The sequence below is a fragment of the Parus major genome, chromosome 27, assembly GCF_001522545.3.
Source record: "Parus major isolate Abel chromosome 27, Parus_major1.1, whole genome shotgun sequence".
In the NCBI taxonomy this organism is placed as follows: domain Eukaryota; kingdom Metazoa; phylum Chordata; class Aves; order Passeriformes; family Paridae; genus Parus; species Parus major.
In genome coordinates this window covers 1,896,714-1,919,155 of record NC_031796.1, presented here as the reverse complement: position 1 = coordinate 1,919,155, position 22,442 = coordinate 1,896,714, and the positions used below count along the sequence as shown (strand labels likewise).

General features: G+C 57.5%; 5 protein-coding genes across 6 annotated transcripts in view; 2 read left to right on the top strand and 3 right to left on the bottom strand.

Moving 5' to 3' along the window:
- The first annotated feature begins 6 nt into the window (after positions 1-6).
- On the top strand, positions 7-2,134 carry PTGES3L (prostaglandin E synthase 3 like). The gene is made up of 7 exons (XM_015651234.1): positions 7-47; positions 422-535; positions 659-725; positions 1,013-1,111; positions 1,458-1,547; positions 1,652-1,705; positions 1,935-2,134. Exons 1-7 carry the CDS (start codon positions 40-42, stop codon positions 1,941-1,943), a joined length of 441 nt encoding a protein of 146 aa, XP_015506720.1. The 5' UTR covers positions 7-39; the 3' UTR covers positions 1,944-2,134.
- A 125-nt stretch (positions 2,135-2,259) lies between these two features.
- On the top strand, positions 2,260-6,746 carry LOC107215192 (alanyl-tRNA editing protein Aarsd1-like). The gene is made up of 12 exons (XM_015651211.3): positions 2,260-2,387; positions 2,453-2,575; positions 2,656-2,815; positions 3,229-3,286; positions 3,640-3,796; positions 3,887-4,003; positions 4,611-4,741; positions 4,908-4,974; positions 5,162-5,253; positions 5,713-5,767; positions 6,306-6,400; positions 6,524-6,746. Exons 1-12 carry the CDS (start codon positions 2,349-2,351, stop codon positions 6,657-6,659), a joined length of 1,230 nt encoding a protein of 409 aa, XP_015506697.1. The 5' UTR covers positions 2,260-2,348; the 3' UTR covers positions 6,660-6,746.
- A 1,443-nt stretch (positions 6,747-8,189) lies between these two features.
- On the bottom strand, positions 8,190-11,024 carry G6PC (glucose-6-phosphatase catalytic subunit). The gene is made up of 5 exons (XM_015651209.1): positions 10,730-11,024; positions 10,122-10,231; positions 9,716-9,824; positions 9,392-9,507; positions 8,190-9,303 (listed from the first exon to the last, which is right to left on the bottom strand). Exons 1-5 carry the CDS (start codon positions 10,957-10,959, stop codon positions 8,792-8,794), a joined length of 1,077 nt encoding a protein of 358 aa, XP_015506695.1. The 5' UTR covers positions 10,960-11,024; the 3' UTR covers positions 8,190-8,791.
- Positions 11,025-13,990: 2,966 nt separating this feature from the next.
- On the bottom strand, positions 13,991-18,183 carry LOC107215179 (membrane primary amine oxidase-like). The gene is made up of 4 exons (XM_015651186.3): positions 16,212-18,183; positions 15,828-16,113; positions 15,044-15,173; positions 13,991-14,898 (listed from the first exon to the last, which is right to left on the bottom strand). The coding sequence occupies exons 1-4, from the start codon at positions 17,986-17,988 to the stop codon at positions 14,596-14,598; spliced, it is 2,496 nt and encodes an 831-aa protein (XP_015506672.1). The 5' UTR covers positions 17,989-18,183; the 3' UTR covers positions 13,991-14,595.
- Positions 18,184-18,798: 615 nt separating this feature from the next.
- The window catches only part of LOC107215188 (membrane primary amine oxidase-like), a 6,678-nt gene continuing 3,034 nt past the window's right edge, over positions 18,799-22,442 (bottom strand). Inside the window, exons 1-5 of one of the 2 annotated variants that reach the window (XM_015651206.3) lie at positions 22,226-22,400; positions 21,493-22,093; positions 20,265-20,550; positions 19,920-20,049; positions 18,799-19,406 (exon numbers count right to left, since the gene is read on the bottom strand). In XM_015651206.3, the coding sequence (XP_015506692.1) occupies positions 19,122-19,406; positions 19,920-20,049; positions 20,265-20,550; positions 21,493-22,093; positions 22,226-22,276 (1,353 nt within the window). In that variant the 5' untranslated portion in view covers positions 22,277-22,400 and the 3' untranslated portion in view covers positions 18,799-19,121. Of the gene's footprint in view, positions 19,407-19,919; positions 20,050-20,264; positions 20,551-21,492; positions 22,094-22,225; positions 22,401-22,442 lie in introns of those variants that run through there. The other variant, XM_015651207.3, reaches the window with a different exon arrangement.

Sequence of the window (22,442 nt, the reverse complement as noted above, 5' to 3'; positions counted from 1 at the left end):
CCCCGGCCCGAAATAGCGCGGGGCGGGGTCGGCACCGCCATGGCGAGGTGAGCACGGCCGGACGGGACAGGCAGCGCCCGTAACCCACGCACGGCGCTCGGTGCCCGGCCGAGGCACCACCCGACAGGACCCTCGGACATGGAGCAGCGGGGAGCGGCGCCGGGCCAGGCAGAGGGGAGCGGACACGGGCCGGCCGGGCCCCGCCGACTGCCCGGCCGGGGGCGTGTGAGGGGAGCGTCACGGAGCCGGTGTCCACCGCCACAGCCCGGTCGGCACCCGCCCGGCTCCCACTGCCAGCCCCGTGTCCGAACGGGCAACGCGTGCCCGTGGCTCGCCCCCGCCCCCCGTGCCGGCCCTGCCGAGCGCCGCTGGGCACCGGTGACACCCGCTGGTGACACCCGCTGCTCTGCTCCTCCCCAAGGCAGCCTGCGAAGACACTGTGGTACGACCGGCCGCGGTACGTGTACCTGGAGTTCTGTGTCGAGGACAGCACGGATGTGAAGGTTGACGTCGAGGATCACCGGCTGGTGTTCAGGTGAGCTGCCACTGCCCTGCCGACCTGCTCCGGGGGTGCGCCAGAGGACCGGGAGGACTCTGAGACGACAGCACGTGTGGCCTCGGCTCACTCCTAAGCATGGTTGTTAAAATGTTTTGGCAGTTGCAAAAATGCAGATGGTGTGGAGTTCTACAATGAGATCAATCTGTACGCCAGGGTCAACTCCAAGGTGAGGTTTTCTGCCAACAAACTTCTCTGACAGCTTCTGTCAGGCTCAGAGTCAGAGGTGATCTGTGCAGTCTTGAGCAGCACTATTTAACATGGAACCTGCCCATCCTGAGAGCTTCAGTGGGCTGAGCCGGAGAGCCCCAGCCCTGGGGCTGATACTCACGGTGCTGCCTTGAGCCAGAAACAACCTGTCTGGTTCTGTGACCCCTCAGCCTGCGCAGGGCTGAGCTTTAACCCTGTGCAGAGGGGAGCCTGGCAGACACTGAGGCACCCCTGATCTCTTGGCAGGACTCACGGGAGAAGCGCTCTGACCGCTCCATCACCTGCTTTATGAGGAAGTGGAAGGAGAAAGTGGCCTGGCCGCGCATCACCAAGGAGAACATCAAAGTGTGTGTGGTGCCTGGTGCCTCAGTGTGTGTGCTATCCCCACTCAGCATCTCGTGGCTCCTAGGAACCAACCTGCCCCCAGAACACACACAGGGGACCCCAAGACAGGAGCTCCCAAAAAGCCCATCCTGATAATCACCACTAGTTCACAGACTTCTGCCCTCCAGGAAGGATGTGGCATACCTTTTCCTTGACACACTAAGGAGCAGGATCGGTGACCAGGGACTCCTGCTTCCTGCCCCTCTCCAGTCTGAGCAGGCTCCTTGCCTGCACAGGAGCTGTCTCTGGGCTGCAGGTCCCTGCAGTGCTGCCGCCCGCTCTCAGGGGATGCTCTTTGTGCCCACAGCCAGCCTGGCTCTCCGTTGACTTCGACAACTGGCGAGACTGGGAAGGGGACGAGGAGGTGGAGAGGGCCATGGTGGAACAGTACGCAGAGGTGAGCTGGGCCACGAGCCTCAGGATCCTGGGGCACATCGTATGGGTGTGTGGGATGGGGGTACGCCAGGCATTTGGGAATCCAGCCGTTTGTTTCTCACCCAGATGCTGGAGAAGGTGACAGAAAAAGCCCCCCCACCAGCCATGGATGACCTGGATGTAAGTACCACCGGCCAGCTGCTTCCTGATGCCCTGCCGAGCACAATCCAGCCTCAGCCTTCCGCCGCCTCCGGAGCACCGGCAGCACCTCCCGCTGCACCCCTCGGGCAGCCTGTCCTGGAGCCGGCGTGGAAACGCTCCCCGGGGCAACTGGCTGGTTCCACCCGCTGCGAGCGGGGCTGGCCCGGTCTCGGCCCAGTCCCTGGCACCTCGCTCCTCCCTCCCGCAGGATGACTGAGGCCCAGGCAGCCGGTGCACGGGCGGCGGGCACCGAGGAGCAGCGCGGGCAGGATCCTCCGAGGGAGCGGGGCCGCCTCAGCTCGTGCGTCACCGCGGGCAGCGCTGCCGACCCTGCGCGGCGGGCGCGGTCCGGTCTCCCGTAGCCGGTTACCCTGGCGGGGCACGGGGCAATAAACGTGAACTGCCGCAGCCGTGTGCCGTGCGCTCGGGCCGCCGCCGCACCGGGCCCCGGGAGCCGCTCAGCGCCCCCGGCCGCGGGAGCGCGCGGCGCCGGCGGGAGCGCGCCCGCGCCTCACCGTGCAGGCCCCGCCCCCTCGCGGTACGGCGGCCGCCACCGCCGGTCCCTGTCCCTCCGGGGCCGCCCTCGCCGCCAGTCCCGGCTCGCTTGTACCGAACGGTCGTGATGGTGTTCCGGTGCCAGCGGGACAGCTGGGCCCGGCAGGTAGCGTCGGGCCGGGGCCGGGGCGCGGGGCAGGCCCGGGCGGGCCCTCACGGTCTCTGTCTCAGTTCACCACCAGGGTGGTGTCGTGCCGGGCGGCGGAACTGCGGCCCGAGGGCGGCGGGGAGCCGGTGCGCGGGTTCCAGGTGGTGCTGGAGGACACCATCCTCTTCCCCGAGGGCGGCGGGCAGGTACGGGCCGGGCTGGGCCGGGCGGGGGCCGGGCCGGGGCCGATGCAGGCGCTGCAGGCGCTGATGTCCCGTGTCCGCAGCCGGATGACCGCGGCCTCATCGGGGACGTGCCGGTGCTCCGCGTGACCCGGCGGGGCTCCGAGGCCGTGCATTTCGTGCCGGCCGCGCTGGAACCGGGCGCTGAAGTGCTGCTGTCGCTGGACTGGGAGCGCCGCTTTGACCACATGCAGCAGCATTCAGGTCCGTGCCGGTAGCGGGGGGCGCCGATGGGGCGGGGGGCGGTCAGCGCCCGGCCCGTCCCCTCCCTGGTCAGGGTAGGGAGAAACCCGACAGCTCTGTGAGCACAGTCTGTTCCCGGGAGTACCGAGAGCAGCAGGTGCCCCTCTGCGACCTCTCCTTGGCGTGTAAACAAACGCAACGAAAACAGGTTTGGAAGGGAAATTGAACCTGCTTTGCAGCCCCCAGTGAGTGCTGCAGTGCTGCCAGGAGCCGAGGCTCGAGAGGCCAGAGCTGTGTCCTTGCTGCTGCTGAGCACTGGCAGGAGCCCCTCAGCACCCAGCACTCGCCTGTCCTGGAGAGTGTCAACAGGAATGACACAGCCTGACTGAAAATACCAGTGCCACTCAGAGCTAGTGCTTGCACATCTCTTCCAGGACAGCATCTCATCAGTGCCATTGCAGAACAGATGTTTGGATTCAAGACAACTTCATGGTGAGCAGGATAAAGGTTCCTTTTGACCCCAGTGTTCTCTTCTTTGGCACGTGCCACCATGCTGCCCCACACAGAGCCTGAACACTGAAACGCCAAAAGCAATTTGGACATTTCACTTGAGCTCAGATGTTGTGGGAGAGCTGACTAACCTGGAGAGAACCTGTACAAAGTGTTGGCTCTGTCTTGTCCTCCTTAAGTGTTTGGTTTCCATCTGGTGCTCTGAACACAACACTAAGAGGAGGGAAGTCTGTTTTGTTTCAGTCACCACATTCCCAGCAGTGGAATTCTGGTTCTGCACCAAGGGACCCCCAGCTGGTCTCAGCTACAGCAGCTGATGTTCTTCCTTGGTGCAGGGAGCTGGGCCGTCAGCGAAGTGTCATTGAGCTGGACACCCCCTCAGTGACAGCTGAGCAGGTCGAGGCCCTGGAGAGGAGCCTGAACGAGAAAATCCGGGACAGGGTTCCTGTAACAGTGAGGGAACTGGCTGCAGATGACCCTGAAGTTGAAACAGTGAGTGGTGGGAGAGAACTGATGGGATTTGTGGGACCAGAATAACTGAGCACAGATGTCACCTTCTTTGTCACTCTTCTCCTCTGCCAGGTGAGGAGCCGGGGGCTGCCTGATGACCACGTAGGGCCAGTGCGTGTGGTGGACATCAAAGGCATCGACTCCAACCTGTGCTGTGGGACTCATGTCAGCAACCTGAGTGACCTCCAGGTGGGTGGCTGCAGCTGGGCTGCCTCTGGGAGCCACACTCCACATGGAGTACAGCCAGAGTCTGTGGGATCCACAGGCTGCTCAAGACTGTGCTGATGAGGAAGGTGGCAGCAGCCTCAGGCTGAGGGAGGGTCACACACAGGCTGGGAACCTCAGGTGCTTTTGTTTCCTTGCTGCAAAACTCAGCCCTGTGTGCAGCAGTGACGTTTTTGCACTGCCAGGGGTGTTGGCCTTGTTCCCTCTGCTTAAAGCTCTCATATTTTTGAGTGTTCATTGTGGATGAGAAATTTTCTGTGCAGGGAAATGGTGATAGAATCCTAGACCTGCCTTTAAGTATTTGTAGTTTCTCAGTTATTGGTTGGAGTCTATTTCCCAGCAGAGACATCCAGATGCCCTATATAGAGTGCATCTCATTGCTAGAAAATTGCATAAATTCCACTGTACCACTATCCTTTTTTTCTTGTATGTTGACCTTATGGCTGATTTTAATCAATTTATTTTCACTAGCAGACAGTCAGAATTCTCCACAAGGCATAATCTGGTAGGAAATGATCACCTGTGTGAATTACCAAAATGCTGTTGTGACCAGGTTGATTTTCTTTTTAAGGTTATTAAACTCCTTGGCGTGGAAAAAGGGAAAAAGAACAAAACCAACTTGGTTTTCTTGGCGGGAAACAGAGTGCTGAAGTCAATCGAACAAAGCCACAGTACTGAGAAGGCTCTAACCTCCCTGCTCAAGTAATTCCCTTTCCACTTCTGTTAATCTTCACTCTTCCTCCTGAGAGATACCACATAAGCCTCAGGGTACATATTGTGGGGCTGTGTATGATGCCTGTTTTGCTCCTTCAGGAAATCCTTCCTTTGTCCTTCAGAACAGTGATCCAAAATCTCCCATTTCTTTCAGAAATGGGCCAGGTGAGCACGTAGAAGCTGTGAAGAGACTGCAGAGCTCTGTGAAACTGCTCCAGAAGGTACAAGAATGGCTGGGAAAAGTGGGTTGTCACTATTTCCTGTAGACCTTTAGCTGTGGTAACTGGGAGTCAAATCATTGGCTTCCATTTTTGTGGATATTATGGAAGTTGCTCAAACCTCTGGGAACACAGCTGTGTTCACACTGACTGCTCCAGCTGCAGTACAGTTCAGTTGCTTTTCTTTCAGAATAACCTGAACCTGCTTAGAGACATTGCTGTTTTGATAGCCCGGGACTTCAAGAGCAAACCTGCTCCAAAGCAGCTGTTTGTATTGCACAGGTATGGGGGAGCTCAGGGAGGAGGGGGCAACAATATCCCACACATTTTGTGACAGTTGGATCTCTCACATCTGTGCAGTTTGTTTTCTCAAGGAAGAATGTAAACAAATAAATAGAATATTAAACTGCCTTGGCCTACTGCAAAGTTGTGTGATTAAAGGAATTTGTTCATAATTCAGTCACTCAATTCTTCTGGTTTTGAGAAATTAATCCATCTAATGTGTCCATCTAATTCCCTCTGCACTTGATATTTTCAAATAAAACCAGGGAGCTCTGTTTCTTAAAGATAACATAATTCTTAACATGTCCACAGGAGTGTCCAGTGAGAATTTACATAGATAGACAAATAAGAGCAAGAAGCCAAAATCCCTGATCAGGCACTTGGTTTCTGATTGAGATTTTGTACTCTGGAGGGGGGGTTTTGCTTCTTTCTGAAGTGTTTTTTTATCCATCCATACAGGAAAGAGGGTGATTCTGAATTTATGAACATCATTGCTAATGAGATTGGGACAGAGGTGAGTCACTGATGAAGACTAAACTGACACCACTGGTTTTTCACCCATTATACACAGACAGGGACTGGCCAGGCTGCTGTTCCTCACACAGTCATGATCTGGAGCTCTGGTTCCTTTGACAGGTACCTGAGGTGACCTGTCCCCAGCAGCTGCAGTCTGTAGGGCAGTCCCCAGCAGTGAGAATTCAGAGCACTGAGGAAGAGCCTTAGCCCCCAAGAGTTGTACAGAGTAGAAACAGGTTAGGATAGGCAGGAGTAGAATAGAAAGAACAGAAGGTTTCAGTCACAATCACCTAATTCAACTGCCAACTGTATCCTTTTAACTTGGGATACTCCAGTATTGTTCTGTCCCAACAGCACATGACCGAGCACAAAAAGTTCAATGCCACTTCCCTTTTACTTTTCTCAAGTTGTCTCAGTAGTGCACATAGACTTCCAAATTGTCAGTTTGCTGTTTGTGTCCTGTGGCCAATGTCTGTCCTCTTCTTGGATGAGGATGGCACTGATTTATCTGGAACAAGGCCCATCTCTGTCCACAGGAAACCCTGCTATTCCTGACTGTGGGAGATGAAAAAGAAGCAGGACTCTTCCTTCTAGCTGGACCTGTTGAAGCAGTTGAAAATTTAGGTCCCAGGTAACGTGTTTTGTGATTTAACTTGAGTTAGAATTCTGATGTTGCAGACTGAGCAGCCAGGCACAGATCTGTGTGTGCTGTCTGGAGCAGGTTGGGCTCCAGCCTGTGGTGTTGTTGCTGCAGGGTGGCAGAACTGCTGGGTGGGAAAGGAGCTGGGAAGCGTGGCCGCTTCCAGGGCAAGGCAGCCAAGATGAGCCGGCGAGGAGAAGTGCAAGCTCTGCTCCAGGAATTCATTAGCAATCAAAACCCTGGAGCATAAGAAACAATTCTCAAAGTAGGTTTGTCTTCCCTTTGTTTGCATAGGCCCCATGAGCTTCTCTACCAGAGAATAAAGACCTGAACCCAACAGCTGGTGTGCACATGCTCTGCGTGGGCGGGTTTGGTGCTCACAGAATTGGGGAGGGGATCTGCCATCAATGCTTTGCTGCAAGGGCTCATTACTCAGGACAGGGATTAAAGTAGCCCTTAGTTAACCACTTTGTAGGGTTCCTAAACCCAGAAAGGGCTTCTTGCTGGCAGTACTTTGGGGCATTTGGCTTTGTGCCAGTTGCTGAGGAGGAGTTGCTTGGCACGAATGCTCAAGGAAGAGGCAGCTGGTCCTCCCAGACACCTTGGGCTGGGTAAGGGCAGGGAGTAGCTGGAGAGGAGAGCAGCTGCCCCACAGGCAGGAGATCATTCCCCACCATGTACCAACTGCTTTCTCCTGATGGGGTGCACTTGTTATTGGTCATTTTTTGACCACCAGTAGTTTCTCAGGATGATGAAACTGTAAACTCCCTTGGGATCAGGCAGCTCTGTCCCTGGTGTTCCCTCCGCTCACCTTCCTTGCCCAGGCAGGCCCTGGAGCTGCTGCAGTCTCCTCTGGAAGATGTGGAGTCACAACAGGGCACAACAGGTAATTTGAGAATTTACCCTTCCCCTTGCTAGAAATGGAATGACAGGTTTATTCCAAATGTTGGTAATACACAGAGAAACAGAATAAAAGAAACCTCCATCCTAGGGGAAGTTAATCTGCCGTGGGCAAGGAGATGGGAGCAGCCCCAGCAGACGGGGTTCCCAGCCCTGGTTGTGCTGCATGGCCACAGCCTTGGCTGAGCTCTTGGGATGGTGTCAGAACACAGGAACCACCACTGGGGCCTGGAACTGGGTGTGGGGTCAGAGCTGCAGGGGCTGGTGCTTTGGGAGAAATCCTACACATGCACACAGTCTGGCAGGAAGAAAGTACCTGCACCTCCCTATCTATTTTGGACTGTCTCAGACTGAGGATGTTTGCTGAGAAAGTAAACAGGGCTGTACTGCCTGCACAGCTCAGAGGATGCAGGTTGAGCCCACAGGATTTCCTGTTGCAGTGAGCACTGGGCTGGGGTACTGAGGAGGGAGGGGCATGACCCCAACCCCACACCACAGCCAAATGCCAGTTCTGTCCTCAACACCCTGGGGGCTCAGCACAGCCCCAGCTGAGCCAGTTGGTCTCAAAGCTGAGCTTGTTTCTGTGAGCAGTGAGGTGACACAAGTTTGTTCCTGGCACAAAGTGCACCCAGAAGCCTTGGATAAACAGCACAAAAAGCAGCTCGTTGGCCTCACTGTGCTGTCAGTGTTCAACTGCACCTCAGGGCAAAAGGCAGAGACCCAGGGCACTAGGCACTATCCTTCCCAGTGGCTTGAGGATGTTCTGCAGGTGTTGAGGATCTTCAGCACCCAGGAGAAATGTCCTTTACCATCTGCAGGCCATGCCACATCCAGGAGCTGATCCCCCACCCCATGGCACTGGCCAGCAGGACACTCAAACTCACCAGCCTAAACAATGTTCAGCTTTAATAAAATCCCTCCTGTGCACAACCCCACCCCATGTCCTGTGTGCACAGGTGTGTGTTACACATGTACACACATGGGTGTGTGCACCCTGCACTGCCTCGCACACAGGTGAGCACCAAACGTCCCAGGCCTGGGGGGTCTCTCCATGTCACAGTGTCTGCCCATTCCTGTCACAGAGCTGCTCTTCAGCCGAGGAGAGAACCCTGCTCGCAGTGGTGCTGTCCCCAGCCCTGCAGCATGGAGGTGGCCTGTCCCCACGAGCTGCAAGGGAGTGCAGGACCTCCCGCTGCTGCTGCTGGGTCCTGGGCAGGTGACCCCCAGCTGTGGGTGCCAGAGGGACGGCAGGGGAGTCCTGGGCACGCAGGGCTCTCTGTGCCACCAGCCATGAGAGCAGCGTGGCTGCCACTGTGTGTCCGTGTTGTGGGAGCCACCCGGCAGCAGCACCAGCCCAGCCTCCGTGGTCTCCTCCCAGGGCAGAACCAGCCCGTGCAGATTCAGCGGGAAGCAGAGAGCGGCTGAGGTGCAGCCAGGGCCTGGCAGCTGTCCCTGAGCCCAGGGCTGGGGTGTCTGCCTGCCTTAGGCAGCCTTTTTGTCCTGTGTGGCCAGGAGCTGGGAGAGGCAGTAGGGGATGAGGCCGACAGTAGCCAGCGGCACGGCCGCGCTCTTGCAGAAGGAGAGGGCGTAGAAGAGGAGCTGCACGTGGGAGGGTGGCTTGAAGGCATCGAAGATGTGGAGGATGAGGAGGGAGGCAGCGATGCAGCCCAGGCGGAAGGGCAGCTGCTGGCCCTGCTTTAACCGGGAGCTCTCCTGGTACATGTGGGAGTTGAGGGCCAGCCCCAGCCCAAAGAGGATGCCCAGGTTACGGAGGAGGCTGGCAAAGGGAGTGGTGTCAATGTGGACCCACTCAGGGTGGCTGCACCACTTCTGTGCCTTCTCCAGCGTCCAGAGCAGGTCCACGCCAAATGTCCAGAGCAGCAGGTAGAAACCCAGGGTGAAGCTGAAGAGGAAGACGGTGATGCCCAGGTACCGTTGGAAGCTGGCATTGTAGATGCACTGGACATGCTGGAAGGTCTTGGCCACAGCCATCCCTGCCAGGGAGGATTGGTCAGTGCTGTGGGTACTGCAGTCCAGCACAGTGGTGCTGCAGGGCAAGGGAAGGGGGTCTGATGCACTCACCTGAGAAAACCCCTGCAATCACCTGGTGGGGGAAGTGAGCAGCAATGAAGACTCGGGACATGCAGACACAGACCTGAACTGCCCAGAACCCAATCCAAAGCACTGTCCACAGCACCCTGGGAGGGACAAGTGGCCATGTCAGTGCCAGGGCCAGATTGCACTGCCATCATGTACTCCAAACGTCTGGCTGCTGAGCCTGCCCCCATGTAGACCCAACCTGGAGTGCTGCCAGGCCACAGCCTTGTGCCTTGATGGGCTTGGCTGTGCCTGTCAGTGCTGGGAGCTGCCTCTGCCTAGAACAGGTGGTTTTGGAACACAACTTACCAGTATCTGAATGTCCTTGACTGCTTTTCTCCTCCAGCAGCAGAGAGGAAAGCCGTCACCATGACATAGTACACGCCTGCTGCACCCATGGCATGGCCAGATGGGCTTCCTGGGCAAGAAGAGAGACCCAGGTCAGACTCTGCATGGGCCAGAGCCGAGCACAGGCAGCTGTGCTGAGCCACCAAGGGTCAAGGTCTGCTCTGTGCAGGGGCTGCCCTGCCTCCTTCCCCTGCAGGCACAGCCAGTGTCCCCAGGAGCTCAGCAGTAAGGGCCTCCTTCCAGAGCTGTCCAGGGGCATGTGCTGCCTGCAGGCTGCCAGCAACAGCCCTGGCCAGGCCAGCACCCCCCGTTTGCAAGGGCAGGTCACCCCCTGCCCCTGGCTGTACCATGGCTTGGGGAACCCTACCGGGACCAGTCTCGCAGGTGAGCGGGAACTGCTGGATCTCTGGTGCGGAGTTGTTGCCATAATAGTCTGTGTCAAGGACCCACCAGTATGGTCTCTCCCCAAAGAGGATCCTGAAAAGAAAGAAGGGATCTAGGGAGGTCTGGGCACAGCTGCAGCTTTAGATCTGCCCTGGGAGATGGAGGTAGCAAAGGACCCACAAGTGGTCCAGGGCATTCTGACAGACACAGCACCCAGCTGATTGCTTGGTTCTGACAGCTGGCACTGCCTGTCTGTGTCCCCATCCCCAGCCCTGAGGGGAAGAGCAAGAACTTCCTGGAAGCAAGTCAATATGACCTCTTGTAGAGAGGGGCTCTGTGAAGATCCCCCTGCTCAGCACCACAGCCCTGGCTGTGGCTGAAGGGAGGTGCAGAGGCTCCGTCTCTGCTTGGCTCTGGAAAGGGGGGAGCTGTTGCTGCATGGCTTGGGAAGGAGTGACCACTGTCACTGCTCAGCTGGGGCTGAACTCTGCTGTTTGTTCTGCTCTGGCACTGGGGCTGAGAGCACTCATCCAGCCCACATTAGTCCAGGTGTGCCAACACACAGTGGGAGTGTTGGCTGGGGGCACTTACCACTTGAAGACGAGGTTGAGCCAGTCTCCAATTACAGCCACCCAGATGAGTCTGATGCCCACTGCTTCACTGAAGTGGAACCAGATGGGGAAGAGGACAAAAAAAGCATTCCTGAGATCAGCAGCGTAAGAGATGAAGAGGAACCAGTCCTGGGAGCCCTGGAAGCGCTGCTGCAGCCAGTGTGTTGTCCTGATGCCTGCATCATGCAGGAGGTTCATGTTGGCCTCCATCCTCCTCTGCTGCTGCCCTTGGCGTGGCTCTGCCTGTCCCGTACTCCACTGTGCCACTGGGGTTTTATACTCTGCAGGGTCTTGTTTGCAGCGGGCAGGTCACTGTCCCAGCACTGATCTTTGGACCCAAAACCACTCTTTCCAAAGGTACATCACCAGGGGGTTGTAACAAACATGTTTGGAACAACTTACGTAAAAGGGGAAAACAGGCTTTGAGGGCACGTGGAGTGCAGGGTGCTCCAGCTCCAGCAGCATCCCCTGCCCTGCCCCATCCCCTCACTCAGGGGGATCCTGCAGGCCTGGCTTCTCCAGCTATCCAACACAACAGTTCAGCTCTGACTGAACCACAGCCCTTGCTCCATTACTCTGTGTGTGTGACAGTCCTGCAGAGCTGCCATGTCCAGGGCTGACAATTGCTCTGGTCTCTCTGCCATCCCCCTGTGAACCACCCCAGAGCATGGCAAGGATGTCCAGGAGCATGGAGTGGCTGCATGGAGCGGAGGGCAGACTGCCCACCCCCCTCCTCATTTGCCAGGCTAATTTAAACAGGGCTTTGCATAATGGGAAACTTTCAAAGCCATTCCTGGAGATTCCTGCAGTCCCAGAGAGCCAGGCCTGGGATGCTCCTGGCTGCCAGCCATGTTCTTCTGATCTCTAGTGTGGGGGCTAAAGGACCCTTGCAAAAGGGACAGCACTTCTCCTCCCAGCACTGCTCCACTGGGTTAACCCCTCCTGCCCCATCAGACCCAGCTGTAGGTACAGACACAAACACACAGCTCATCCTGCAGTGCCCATGGCGTCCCCTCCACCCCAGCTGCACTCTGCTGTCCCTGGCCCTGCAGCTTTATCCTCCACAGCTGCCAGAGCATGGACACACAGCCCTGCAGCAGCAGCACAGGGTGCCCAGCCAGCACCCACCACAGCTGAACAGGCAGCGAGGCATTAATGATCAACAGCCAGTGAAATGCATCACTTATCTCCCCCCTGAGAAAATTCACGTCAGGATCCTTGAACCCCTGCCCTGTGTTGTTTGCCTCTGTGAGAGCTGTGTCCAGTAGTGAGTCCTGCTGACAAACAGCAGCACTTTCAGGCCCCATCCTGCCCCTCTGCCCATGCAGAGCCCAGGGAGCCATGGGGACTGACAGGCAAAACACCAGCAGACCTCGCTCCCTGGGATATGGGCATGGGTGCCCTGTGAGACAAGCAGGCAAAGGCCACAGACTCAGCCCTGCTGCAGGCATGTCCTATCCAGCCTGGCCTTGCTGCACCCAAGGAAGGTGGTCCCAGACCCTGGACTGAGCTCCTGACCTGCAAAACATCCCAACAAAACAGAAGTTTGCACAGAAATGGAATTGCTCTTGAAAAGCAAATTCCCCAACAGCTCATTCCAGGGTCGTCAACTGAGAGTGGTTTTGGCCAGCGTGAAGGAATGCAACAGACTTGGCTTCCGTTCCAAAAATATTTTGAAACCATCAGCAATAAATCCTTCACTGGAGATTTCACAGCGGAAAATGGGGCAAAAGGTGTTGGGGGATGGAAAAAATCACTGCAGGAAAACTGGGGCCAGAGTGGGGAGAGGGCAGGAAGCAGGATGGAAGCAGTCACCTCCTCCCTCCCAGCACAGGGGACAGAGTGGCTCAGCCCTGCTGTGCAGTGCCAGGAGCACATGGCACTGCTCAGGACTGTGCCAGAGGTGCCAGGGTGGACACGGTCCCAGCACTGCTCCATGGCCTGCCCTGTGGGTGAATGCCCAGCCCCAAAGTCACTGTGTGGATCTGGGGCAGGGCAGGGCAGGAGCTGAAGCTGCCCAGGCACTGCAGGGTTCTGCATCCTGGCTGCTCTGACAATTGCTCAGGGTCCAGCTCAGCCCCTGTGCTCTGCAGCCCTGCCAGCAGCACCCTGGGCATGTGCACTTTAAACTGGATGGCTTTCCCAGGGAAGGAGCGGGGCCAGGCTGGGAGAACCCAATTTCTGCCCTGGGTCTGTGCACAGCAAGCCCAGGAGCAGCTCCCAGCCCAGGAGCTGTGTGAGGGCAGCAGCTGGCTCTGGGACACGCTGTGCCCGTGATTCCCAAGGTTCTGTGTGCAGCTCTGGCCAGTGCAGCACCAGTGGGTGCTGTGCCATGTGCAGTGCCAGTGTTTGGTCCAGAATGTTCCCAGACAGCTGCAAGGTGCAGGCTGTGCTGTGGCAGCGTGGTCACTGCGTCAGGGCACGAGCAGAGTCCAGGCAGCACCGCACATGTGGGCACGCGGTGTCGGGCAGGGAGCTGGCTGGACACGACCTCCCTCTCACACTGCTCCTGGCAGGAGCCACTGGGCACAGCCCCTGCTGTCACCCCAGGGCACTCAGGGACCGCTGCAACCTCTCACTGAGCCATGGCCTGAGCTGCCCTCTCCTCCCATCACCTCTCCCGTGTGCTGCAGCAAGCTGAGCTGGCTCCCAGGGGCACATGGCAGTAGAGCTGCTCAAGCCCCTCACAGCACGTTCTGCACAGACCCATCCACTACAGCAAGGGGTTAGAGAGGATGGATAGCCACCATGCCCCCAGGGACACTTTGGTGAGTGCTTAGCCATGTGCCAGGGCTGGCACTGGCCTCACCAAGCTCCTTGGTGTCCCCATCCCAGCCTGGCATGGTGGGGATGGGCTCTGGGCTGTGGGATCCTGCAGCCCAGAGCTGCACATGCAGCCAGGGGTGTAGAATCAAGGGTCCCCACACAGGGGGGCTGAGCACATTGGGCAGCAGCCAAGCCCAGAACTAATTAACGCAGCTCAGAACAACTGTTAAACATTAACTCCATCAGTTGCTCCATATTCCCTGGCAGGAGTCTCCTGCCAGTACCAGGGTCCAGGAGCATTGCCAGGACACACTCACACAGCCACACCAGGCCCTGGGGTGGCCCCACATCCCTTGGACCCCCACAGAGCTGAGCCAGGACCATCCCCAGCAGGGCAGCAGTTCCCACAGCATCAGCTGTGCTGGGGTCTGGCCCCTGCCACAGGAGACAGAGCAGCACCTGTGAGCTACTTGAGTTTGTTCAGGAAAAACACTCGAGTGCCTGTTTATTGGGAAAGGCAGACATGGGACAGCCCAGCCACGAGCTCCAGCAGCCTCCCAGCGAGCCCAGTGCATCTCCATCTGCAGAGCTGGCAGCAGCAGGCAGAGCCTGGCAGTGCCTGGGCACAGGGGCCTTGATGCTGCAATGGCTGCGTGGCTGGGAGGATGTTTGGGCATCCCATGGCAGGTCCACAGCAACACCACAGCCCTCCATGGTACAAAACCTCAGCTCCTAGGGCAGCTGCAGCTTTGTGCTGTGGGCAGCCTTGGCCAGCACTGTCACCCTGGGTACACCAATGATGAGGTGGTGGAAGCCCCATCCCAGAGGAGGGGAGCAGCTGTGGGCATGTCACAGTACACAGGGTGACATCCAGGATGAAAGAATGAAATCACTCCCAGGGCTTGTTTTTCAGAGGTTTTGAGTCCTTCTTTGGCAGAGCTGCAGCGCTGAAACAAGAACTGAGCTTCTCCCAAAACCTGACCCTGAGCACGTGACACCCTGGGCAGGGAGGGCAGGTCCTGCTGTGGGACAGAGACCCTCTGAGCACCCACCCGAGAGCCAGCAGCACCCCCTGGCCCATCAGAGCCCACCAAAAGGCGGTGCCAGGCTGAGGTTGAGGAAGCCCCCAAAGTGGAAGGGGGGCAGGTGGGGGGCACAGGCAGTGGCAGAGGACAGGCAGGCAAGGGGATTGACCCCACAGGCCCCAACATCCTGTTCACTGCTGAAGTAGACACTGTCAGATGAATCCACCGAGGGATCCTCGTTGAAGTAGTTGTAGGGCCTCAGGAAAAAGCCGACACCATTCCCCACAGTCACCGTGTTGGGGATGTCTTCAGCGTGAGGGACGTGCAGGAACCCCACAGTGATCCAGGCAACCAAGTCCTGGGAGAAGAGGAACATGTGTCGGGCTGAGCAGGACTCTGCCAGCCTGGCAGCTGCTCAGTCTGACTCTGGGACAGGTGCAGCTTCTGTCCAGGATGGCCCCCACAAAGTTCAGCTTCTCTGCAGCCCAGGGACCCCAGCTTACCTCGTTGGTGATGGTCTCGTTGTTGATGAAGTCAGCAAAGGCGACAGTGGGAGTCCAGGGGTCATTCTGGTTGTAGATGCTGGTGCTGGTGGGCTCCTCCTCCTTCCGCCGGGTGACGGCCAGCTGGTACCTGCCAGCACAGGGACCAGAGGGGCTTGTCCCTGTCCCTGTCCCTGCCCAGCACAGGCCAGCCATGGCACTGCCAGCTGGGATGCACTGACAAACTGGGGCTGGATGCATCCCTGGTCTGCCCTGGGGCAGGGAGGGAAAGGGCTGGGAGAGCTGTAATGGGCAGCAGCCCCAGCATCTTCCAGCTTTGCAGGGGATCCCTTGCTGCCTGTGGCTGGGAAACATGAATGGATCCAGGTGCAAACATTGCCACTCAATGCCCAGTGCACTCCCTTAAGCCACAGCTACTTCTCCCCCACACAGCCGTCCCCAGCATGAGCTCCATCAATTCACCAGTGAGACTGGTCTGTGCTTACCCCAAGCATTTTCCAAAAGGTGTTCTGTCCTCATGGGAAGATATCACAACCTGGTGATGCCAGTGCTTCCCTTAGGAATTTGTTCTGCAGCCTACTTCCCCTCAAAGGGAAAAACACATGGGGCTGCTCTAAATTAGTCTGACGTGAGGTCAGATTCCTGCCTGTGAACTACCACAAGCAGATGTTATTGAGCAACATCTCAAGGAAATTTCAGAGCCAAAAGCTATGTGTGTTTGCTGTTTAACCCTTCCCTGACAGCCTCCCTCCACCAGAAGCAGCTCCACAGCTCTGACACCCACCTGCCCCAGCTGATGGAGCGTTCCATGGAGCTGTTGGTGGGCAGGTGCTTCCCAGCAAAGCTGATGATCTGGATCCGGTAGCTGCGTGGGTGCTCCCACTTGTTGGGATTGGGGCTGACAAAGGAGAGGTAGCGGGGCATGGGGACATTGAGTGGGAACGCTGCCTCATCCTCCTTCTCCAGCCTTTGCCTGCGGAGGTATGGCCGCTCAATGGTGTTCTGTGTGCTCCAGGGATCTTTGACAAACTCATACTCCATATCCTGGGTCTCCAGGGAGTTCAGCTGCCCTGTGAAGCAGAAGAAAAAACCCTCTCAAGCTCTGCACCCCAGGCAGAGCCTCTGGCCACAGCAAGCCACAGCCATGCACAAAGCTGGCCAGACCTACCGTCAACATCCAGGTCCACCTTGTAGTGGATGTGGTGGAGGTGCATCGTCCCCAGCGTGTGGGGCCCAACCCTGTTGCCATAGTCAGTGCCTCGGCCATGGAAGAAGGAGGTGCTGATGTAGCCAGTGGCATGCACCCGGACCTCCACGGCCCCGTTGCCGTGGAACATGAAGTCCCAGATGTAGTCATAATTAATGAGTGTGGAGATGGTACGGATGACCAGCGCGCTTTTCCGCAGCCCGCCGTAGTACAAGGACTGTGAGTCAGAGAAGTGGCGCCTCAGAGGGACAGCAGAGTCATGTTCAAAAATACAGAGTGAGTTTTGGTTGGTTTTGGGAGTATCTGCCTCTGCCAGGTAGTGCCGGTCCACGTAGGTCGCTGTGTAGGGGCAGTCCAGGCCCCGGACCAGCTCGTAGGCAAACCTGCCGATGCCAAAGCTGCCGTCGAGGTAGCGGGTGGACATGCCCCCGGGGCAGTTGGAGCCGTACAGGGCTAAGGCTTCCTGCAGACTCAGCTCGTAGACAATCCTCTCCCCACGGAACCTGATGTCAAAGAGGCGCGGGCCAGTGTTGGGGTTCATGCCGAAGGCGATGCTCCAGCCCTGGAAGGTGATGTGGTTGCCCCTGACGCTGTAGCGGGGACCCTGGGGCTCAAACTGCAGTGGGCCCGGGGACCCAGGTGGGCGCCGGGGCTTCATTGAGCCCAGCACTGCATCAGCCTGGGGCTGCTTGAGCCTGACAACCTCCAGAGTACCGGCCACAAACTCCTGTTCCAGATCCCCCGTGCTGGCAAAGTACCGGCCGTTGTAGAAGACTTGGCGCAGCTGCCACCGGGAGACGTGGAGGTCCCCGTGGTCCACCAGCACCTCCAGCCCCACTGGAGACAGGTAATAGCCGGTGCCAGCCACGTTGTGGAAAAGAACAAACCAGGTCACACGGTCACCAGACTTGAAGCCCCGAGGGGCCGTGGTGAGGACGACCAGGCTGGTCCCGTCAGACTCACAGCACGCAGCGAGGAAGCGCGGTGCCTTTTTCAGCTCCCTCTGAATGAGGGCGTTGATGTCCGTGTACTCCTTGCCGGTAACGGGTCTGCGGTGGTACGGCACCTTCCCCCCGTACTTCTGCACCGTCACGTCTCGGTGGTACGCCGGCGTCGGCAGCGGCCCCACCACGTACTCGGTGATGTTGGGGTCTGGCTGGTTCCCAAAGTACAGCACAGCCAGCGCCTCTCGGCGGGGACGAGCCCCCGCGCCGTCCAGGAACCGCAGCACCTCTGCCTTGCCGGGCACCTGCACATCCACCGAGGCGATGCAGTTGTCCGAGGGTTTGGCGCGGGAGGCCTCAACCAGCGGCACCCCGAGGTGTCCCTGCAGGTACCGCACCACCTGTGACAGCTCCTCGGCTGTCAGGTCAGCAAACACCAGGCTCTGGCCGTCCTCCATCTCCTCCTGCTGCGGGGGCAGGTGCTGGCAGGTTCTGGGGGTCCTTTCTCTGGTCAGCAGCACGCAGACCAAAGCGAATATTGTGGCTAGCGCCAGACCAAGGAGGATGAGCACGGTTTTCAGGCTCATGCCTGCTGGGGCACTGAGTGCTCCCACAGCCTGGCAGGACGCGTTTCCAGCTGCGGAACCCTCCCTGCGACTCACCAGAACAAGGGGCTGGGTTGGCTCGGGTTTATTTTCCTCCCCTGTTTTCTCAGCAGGGAACAGCCTGGAGGAACTCGCAGGGAGGGTGCAAGGGGACGTTCTCACACATTGCCAGGATTTGCTGGGAACCATAAAAGGCAACTTTGCTCTGCTTCCCTAGAGGATCATAATTTTAAGTAAGCTCAATGTTTGTACATCTGTCCTTCCCCTCTGGTTCCAGATCCTACACTGCAGAGCTTGGGGAGGATGGATCCAGTCTTTTAGGGGAAAAAAGCACATCTGCCCTCTTCTCTTAACCCCACAGATGCTGGGCAGGCAGCAGTGGCTGTAGAGACAAACCTTCCCCATGCAGAGCAGAGCTAAACACAGCACCACTGCCCATCCTGACACAGCCCTGCCATCACCAAGCAGCACTGCCTGCTGCTGCCAGCATCCCCATGGTCCTGCAGCTGGGATGGAGGGGACAGCATTTTGTCACTCTGCAAAGGTGCCCAGTGATCCTGGGTTACATCCTAGCACAGGTGGGGCTGTGAGGAGGGGAACAGGGGCACCAGAGCCCAGCCAGCATCCTGGCAAACAGGGAGTGGCACTGGCCATGCTGCATCCCCAGCGGCCATGAGACCCCTTCCTGCAAGGTCCTGTCTGGATCCCTCCCTTGTTCCCAGCACTGAGGGCCTGAGAGCCACAACCCTCCCAGTCCTGGCCATGACCCAGCCTCCCCCTAACAGCAATGGGGCTTGGTGCCCGTGCCCACCTCAGTCCACACCCCTGAGCCCTGGGGCACACCCCAGCTTGTCCCTCCTGCCCTCCAGCTGGAGAGCCCCGTGCCCTGACAAACACCCAGAGCCACACTGCTGGGCTGGTTTGTGGGCACAGGAAACCAGAGACCAGCATCACACCCAGGAAACACTGCTGTAAATTTAAGAACGAGACACTTGAGAGCATTGGACCAGCACCATTTTCATTATTTTAACCTGAGATATGCACTACACAGCACTTGCTTCTACAGCAGAGGAACAGGATTTTCTCCTCACTTTCCTCTGGTGACAGACTCAAATTCAGGAATTAACAGGTAACGTAGACTTCCATCTCACATCATGCTAAGAAAATCATGCTTCCCTTTTCAAGAGCACTATTTCAAAAGCAACAATAAAATGTGAAGTCATTAGACAACTGAAAACTGAGACAACTTCACTAAAAAGCTGAAAATCAGAGACAGAACAGTCAGCCTGGTGTCTCTGACACATCTCCACCGTCCCATAGCATTAAAGCCTGCTCATATTTTGAAAACCATCGTAAGTGAATGGGGGGAAGTTTGGCAAACAAGAGGCAGCTTTGGGCAAGCAGGCAAGAGGGTTGATTTCACATGCTGTGAAGTCCTGCTCGCTGGTGAAAAACACACCATCGTGGGAGTATATAGAGGGGTCCAGGTCGTAGTAATTGTAGGGTCTCAGGAGAAAACCGACCGAGTTTCCCACGGTCACGGTGTTGGGAATATCCTCAGAGTGTGGAATGTGAAGGAAGCCAGCAGTTATCCAGGCAACCAGGTCCTAGGCAGAGAAGAGCCACAAGCCCAGGGTTACTTCAGGAGCTGCAGCAGCAGTGACCAAAATACACATGAGATGGTGGGGAGTGACAGAAGAGAAGGAAAGGGAGCCCAATGGGCACCAGCTGGCCACGTTCCCACACACCAATCTCCCCTCTCCAGGGAAAGGACTTCTCCCTTCCCCAAAGCCCTGCCACAGCCATGGCTGCAGATATCCACACATGGAAGGGCCCTTGCCTTGACCTCCATGCCCTCACAGAGATTTTCATAATGTTTTGCCAGCATTTCTCCACAGGGAGAAACAAACTTCTGCTCGGCTCACACTCTCTGTGCTCTCTGACCAAAGTACCAAGCAGACACACAGGAAAGGGGATGCTCAAACCCACTTTCCTCTGGGCTGCTGCTCTCACAGCTGGGCCCATTGTCCCAGGGGCTGTGCTGGACTCTCTCTGCTCCTTGGGGTTCCCACTGAGCCTGGGGCTGGGTGTTACATTCCAGCCCAGGGACCCCAGCTTACCTCGTTGGTGATGGTCTCGTTGTTGATGAAGTCAGCAAAGGCGACAGTGGGTGTCCAGGGGTCATTCTGGTTGTAGATGCTGGTGCTGGTGGGCTCCTCCTCCTTCCGCCGGGTGACGGCCAGCTGGTACCTGAGGACAAGAAAAGAGATGGGAGCAGCCCCTCGAGGCAGGGCAGAGCTAAATCATCTCCTGAAAGCTTGCAGAGCACAGGCCTGCTCCAATGGAGCAACCCCAGAGGAGTGCTTCCCTATGCCTCCCATCAAGGGACATCCAGCAGTGCCTTCCCAGCTGGCAGGGCTGAGGGGGTCTCTGAGAACCTGCCACACCAGCCAGAACAGCCTGACCTTGCCCAGCTGATGGCCCTCTCCATGGAGCTGGCTTCAGGGATGTGGTCCCCTGCAAAACTGGTGATCTGGATCCTGTACCCACGCTGGTGGCCCCACTTGTTTTTGCTGTTGGCCGCGAAGTAGACGTATCTGGGCATCTTGGACTGGAGCCGGAAGGCAGCCTGGTCTTCTGTGTCCAGGACTTTCTTGGTGAGTCGTGGCCGCTCTATCTGCTGCTCTGGGCTCCAGGGAGCCCGTGTCATCTCGAATGCCATGTCATGGGCCACGAGGGAGTTTTTCACCCCTGTGAAGCCAAAACAAAGTCACTGAGGAGAGTCCCCACAGTCCCCTATTCCCCAAGGACATCACAGTGCCTGGTCTCCCTGTTCTCCCTCCCTGCACCCTGGGCTCTGAGCACACATCCTGCCCAGGAGCAGCAGCTGCTCTGCAGCTCCACGTGCTGTGGCAGCCCCATGTATTGATCTATGTCTGGACACTCATCCAAACCGGGCAACACCACTCTGCAGCAGACACGACAAGAGATGAGCCTCACCCCAAGACAGAAGAACAGGTTTGCTTCCCATGCAAGCATAGTCTAATTAACTAGAGCAGAGCTTTGTTACTGCTCATCCTGCAGAGCCCAGGTGCTGCACACATTTGCACATCACAGACAAGAGCAGTGCTGTGCTGTTCTCAGTCCCTGCCACAAAGAACAGACGTGGGCCCAAGGTTCAGAGCAACAGGAGCAGCACAGGAGCAAATAGATCTGGGGACAAGGTGGAAAAAGGCTGCTGAGAGCATTTGATGGCCAGTGCCTGTGCAGTTCTGGCAGAGGGGTTATTGCTCAGCACCTCCTGCCTGTCCCACCATGGAGCCCCTCTGTGTTCCCTTCCTTTAACATACGAGTTCTCAGCTTCCATAAAAGTCATTTCAGAGCTGAACCTGTGCCCATCTGTGAAGGTTTGAACCCCACAGAAGAAGACCCATGCACAGCCAAGCTCATTTCCTTTCTTTTTCTCACATGAACCAAACTTCTAAGCCCACACCTCCCCAGCAGTGTTAACAGTAACAGTCTGTTTTCATCTGCCTTCTCCCTGTTCCTGCAGTTCTGCCACCACCCACTGCAAGCATATCCTGACCCACAAGTGGAAAGAAAAACCTGTATAACCACCAGAAAAGTAAAGTATTTTCAGTCAAAAAGTATATGGAGAACATTTCAAAAAGGAGAGACAAGATCCAGACCTACCTCCCACATCCAAGTCCACCTTATAGTTGACAAAATGGGTGTGGATCGTACCCAGGGTGTGCTCCCAAAGCCTATTGCCGTATCTCAGGCCATCCCCGTGAAGAAAGGAGGAGCTCGGGTAGCCCGTGGCCTGCACCTTGCCCTCCATGGCCCCGTTCTGGTAGAAGATGAAGTCCCACACGTAGTCATAGTTGCCCACGGTGGCAATGGAGCGAATGACCAGAGCCGAGTTGACCAGCCCCCCGTAGTAGAGCGACTGCAAGTTGGAGTAGTGGCGCCTCAGAGGGGAGCCCAGGTTCTGCTCAAAGATGCAGAGCGAAGCCTTCCTCCTCTTGGGCCTCAGGCTGGCGGACAGAGAGTGCGTGTCCACGTAGGTGGCCGAGTACGGGCAGTCCACCCCTCGCACCAAGGGGGAGGTGTAGCGGCCCAGGCCAAAGCTCCCGTCCATGTAGCGCGTGGACATCCCTGCCGGGCAGTTGGAGCCGTACACTGACAGCGCCTCCTGGACGCTGATTTCGTAGGCAACCCTCTCCCCCCTGTGCCGGATGTCAAACAGCCGCAGGCCTGCGCTCACGCTCATCCCAAAGGCAAAGCTCCAGCCCTGGAACAGCACGTGGTTGTTCCTCACGCTGTAGCGGGGACCCTGCGCCTCAAACTGCACCGGGAACAGCGCGGCCGGAGCAGCTCGAGGCTTCATGGACGAGAAATCCCCATCCCACGGCGCCTTCCTCACCTTCTCCACGCTGATCCGACCCTGCACGTACGCGCTCTCCAGCTGAGCCATGTCCCTGTAGTACTGCCCGTTGTAGAAGACCCTGCTCACGGCCCACTGCGAGATGTCCAGGCTGCTGTGATCCACCAGCACCTCCAGCCCCACCGGGTGCACAAAGAATCCACTCACGTTCTGAAACAGGACAAACCAGGTGACCCGATCTCCAGACTGGAATCCA